This window comes from Rhinolophus sinicus, linkage group LG06 (genome assembly GCF_036562045.2).
Source record: "Rhinolophus sinicus isolate RSC01 linkage group LG06, ASM3656204v1, whole genome shotgun sequence".
NCBI classification, from domain to species: Eukaryota; Metazoa; Chordata; class Mammalia; order Chiroptera; family Rhinolophidae; genus Rhinolophus; species Rhinolophus sinicus.
This window is the reverse complement of record NC_133756.1, coordinates 63200732-63204921: the sequence shown is the minus strand read 5'-3', so window position 1 is coordinate 63204921 and position 4190 is coordinate 63200732. Positions and strand designations below refer to the sequence as shown.

The following is a 4190-nucleotide window of genomic DNA, read 5'->3' as shown; positions in this document are numbered from 1 at the left end:
ATCAAATGAACGCCAGCATTATTCATTGTACTACAATTTTAGTATAGTTTGTTCCTTTCTTAAAATGTGTACATTTTTTGGCACCCTCTGTATACAATGACTCATGCATCATAAGCTTTCTGTAAAAATGCAGTAGGCACTGAGAGAGCATGACAGGCAGGATTCCTGTCAAAAATGTCATGGAGGATATGAGGTGGGCAATAAAAGATGGGAGAGTTCTAGGGACCCATTCAGGATGGAAAGACAGTATGAGCCACAACTCAGTGAAGGAGAGGCCATGACTGTGCCAACAGCAGTGAGTAGACCTGCTGGTCTGGGACAAACTTTACCAGCTGAGGAGTGATGGACTCTGTCCCTAACCCTGAGTTTCACCAACACAGGTAGATTGAAGGGGTCCCCAGTTGCTTTGTGCATGAACACACTTTGCTCCCCAAATGGACTTAAACTCTACCAGGACAAGGACTTCCTGACTGACTCTCTTCTTTCCCCTGCTGGAACCTTCTTCTCTTCTGCATTTCCATCTCAGTATTAAGGTGATCATAACCTCCTATGATATGATCACCTCTGTACATTCTCCTTTATTAATGTATCCTTTGCAACATCGTAAATGGCTGCCTGCTACCTCAAACTCCACCCTGCAAGCCCCTCTTTGATCAACTTCCTCAGCCCTGTCATGGACATCACACAACCTGTGAATATTCTAAAAAAGCGCTAAACTGTACACTTTAAAATGGTGAATTTTATGGTATATGAATTATATCTCAAAAAATTAGATTATATTTAAAAATCATTGCTATGAAAAACTCAACTAAGAAACAGATTAAAGTACAGAATACGAGGTGTGATCAAAACATACGGTGAATGCTGCTGCCCAGTGCCATCCAACAGAAAGGCAGGGATCTTCAATACGGGAAGCGACACATCAAACCTTAGTAACAGTGTGTGACAAGTTTCAACTTGTTCGGTGCAATCAGTCGGGTGTGAGCTATGTTTGAGAGAAGGTGTGTTTTAAAGTGTGCTGTAAATCATGTTTTGAATCGATTCGGGACATCAAGGCAGCCATGAGAGCGCAACTAAAAGACACTGCTTCAGAAAGGGGCAAGAACGATGGGATAATTGTGTTCAAAGCGAGGGGGATTAATGGCTGTGCGACTTTACTGTAATAATTTTTTATTTAAACATTCACCGTATTTCTTGATCACACCTCATAATTATTGTTCCATCTAGATTACATTTTAAAGTTTAGATAATCAATGTAAAAGGTTTTATTATATTTTATTTAATGTATAATAAACATTGGTAAACAATTGAATGAAAATAGTGGAAATATGGAAGAAATGAAAGGAATAAGTGTGTTTCTGTAGGAATGAGTCTGGGTAAAGGGAAGAAGGATGGAACCACTGAAGGGAGCCAGGAGCGAGGTCTATCTGGGTGGAGAATAAATGTTTCCTGAATGAATAAAGTTTCACATTTTTGGATTAACAGGAAATCAACAGCACTTGCTTGCATTAACATTTGAACAAATTTTTACACTGCTGTGCATGCCAATGTAGCCAATTTTAAAGACTAAACCATCTCGTTTGGGATAGGAGCTTAAAAATGAGTGATGGAGTTCTGAAAACATATGCTAATGTCAGTTTTTACAGGGGTGTTTGAATTAGCATTTTAATGTCATGCAAAATATCTTTACAGTCCATAAAGCCTGTGCTTCTAGGGAAAGGATATTTTACTCTGATCAGAGGTTCTCAGACTCATGCTCTCCAGCACATTTGTGAGTTCCTGGACCTTCCATATTCTAAAGTGGGGTTCCTCCCAAAGCAATCACCACCACCTCACAGAAGGTACAACAGCTTATTTATTTAAGGGAAGAGTGACACCACCACAAGAGCTTTCCATTGTTTCCTCCAACCAAACAGAAAATAGGTGGGGTAAGTAGATACACTATAAAGTTGGATTTAAAAACCACATTTATGGCATAGTGATTATAATCCCCTAGTTAACACACACACACATAGTGATTATAATCCCCTAATTAACACACACAAAAGACAAATGAGGATTTACTATATTATACAATAACAGAATTTTTTGAGTTTAAAGGATCTTGAGAAAACATGACAGACCAACTTTCTCATTTAAAATATGGGAAATTGGGAACTCGGGCCTCAGCAAGGGACTGATGGAGATGGGGAGGCCGGCCCACAGGCCCCTGCATTCTAGCATCCGGGGCCTTGGTGTGTGATAACAATAACGATAACATTTCCTGGAAGCTTACTTTGTGTTGGGCCCTGCTAAACGCTGTACATATCTTGGTTATCCTCATCACCGTATCTCTGTGAGGTAGGTATGACAATTACCCCCATCTAAAGCCCAAGGGAGCTAAGTGCCTTGTCCTCGGACATGGTGGATGTGGATTTGAACACTAAAAGCCTAACTGCTGCCTTTCTGTCCTTGTAGTTCTTTCGAGCTGCTGGGACTTGGTGCATGAGTCAGAAATGGGCAGGTCCACCCTTGGAGATCTCAAAGTCTCCTGCCTTGCTGACTGGAACTGTGGGCTTTTTATGCCTTTATGGGCTTGTTTTCTTGTGTTTTTATTCCAACTTGTAAAAGGCTTGAAAAGACCTGTTAAATGTTAAGCCATGTGAATGTATTATCTTTCCAACATTTTTATTGCAAAATTTAAAGCTTGTAAGAAAAATTGAAAAGGAAAAAGAAACAATGCCATGACCTACAGGCAGAGGTGGAGGAGACACTGAAGCAACTTCAGAGTCAGCAGGGCGTGCAGGGACCCCTCGTGGTGAACACAGAAGGCATCCCCACCACCAAGCAGGACGCCACCTCCACGGACAATCCCACCACCACGCAGGATGCCAGCCTCATGTACAGCTTCATCTTGAAGGCCCGGAGCACCGTACATGACATTGACCCCCAGAATGACCTCATCTTCCTTCAAATTCGCTCCAAGAAAAATGAAATTATGGTCGCACCAGATAAAGATTATTTCCTCATTGTGATTCAGAATCCAACTGAATAAGCTACTCTCTCAGCTCCTGGGGTCATTCCTTAATTTCATGCCCCCCAAGAATAATGGTGTTAATCTTGTCAACCAAATGGCAGGTTTGGAAGTCACTTTAGAGCACACGCAGACCCATCTAGTGACTAAGGTGGTGACACCACCGACGTCATCCCTCTGCTGCCAGTGGCCTCTGAGTTCCCGGCAGGGCCCTCTCTCCTTAAGTCTAGGTTTTGGAGCAAGAGCTTGTGAGAAGCCCACACCTGGCTTCCTTCTGACCTTCAGTTCACTTTGTCACCCTTGGAATAGGCTGTTTTTCTTTAACTGAAAATAACAGGAATGCTTAAAAAAAAATTAAAAGTTAAAAAAAAAAAATAATTAAATAAAAGATGGGAAATTTCTGAGGAGGAGTACAAGTCCTTTCCCTATCTCCTCTGCTAAGTACAACTGAAACCTCTGGATATTATATGCAAGACAAACGTAAGAAAACTCTGAAAGGTGGAGACAAGAAAGCAGACTGGCAAGGGACCTTGGGACCAACATGGTGGTGAGTTCCCTGAGTTTTGTTTTTGTTTTTGTGGGGTTTTTTGTTTGGGTTTTTTTTGCCTCATAGTTCCCACACTCAGAGCTGAAGATGCCAACAACTCTGAAACATCAACAGGCAAAGATAAAAGAAGGCATAACAAAAGCCTGCTCTCCCTAGCCAAAGGACCAGGAAAGGGGCAGCCTTCCAAGACAGAAAATGTTTAGCTAATAACTGTGCTACTCCATCCAAACACCACAAAAAGATCTGTGGCCCCACTGCTACCCATGTGTACAAAGGCAAAGTGGAGACCCTAGACTTTCACTCTCATCAGGCTGTAATGAAGCACCCCAACATACCCCCGATAAGGGTGGTGTCAGAGAAGGGCAAGAAGGGAGCTAGGACTTCCATCCCCACCAGGTAAGAATGAGTTCTCCTTCTTTCCCCTCCAACTGTATTAATGGAGATGACATAGTGAGCTTTCACACCCAACCCAACCATGATGAAGTGCCCCTCTCCTTCCCACTGGGGTAGTGTAAGAAGAGACTTAGCGGAGAGTCAGGGCTTTCACCATCACCCAGAAGTAATGAAGCCACCAAACCCTCCCCCCTCCCCACCTCCATTATGTCAATAGTGGCGATGTGTGGAGCAATA

The 4190-nt window shown here is 42.5% G+C and overlaps 1 protein-coding gene across 1 annotated transcript; it reads left to right on the top strand.

Moving 5' to 3' along the window:
* Nucleotides 1-235: 235 nt before the first annotated feature.
* Nucleotides 236-3034, top strand: LOC109453336 (dynein light chain roadblock-type 1). Its single transcript, XM_074337064.1, has 2 exons — nucleotides 236-295; nucleotides 2735-3034. The coding sequence occupies exons 1-2, from the start codon at nucleotides 236-238 to the stop codon at nucleotides 3032-3034; spliced, it is 360 nt and encodes a 119-aa protein (XP_074193165.1).
* Nucleotides 3035-4190: the final 1156 nt, after the last annotated feature.

Excerpts from the sequence above, each read along its gene's own strand:
- LOC109453336 (XM_074337064.1), top strand. The coding sequence starts at position 236 with ATGGAAAGACAGTATGAGCCACAACTCAGTGAAGGAGAGGCCATGACT. Across the intron at positions 296-2,734 it reads CCATGACTGTGCCAACAGCA|GCAGAGGTGGAGGAGACACT; the intron begins GTGAGTAGACCT and ends CATGACCTACAG.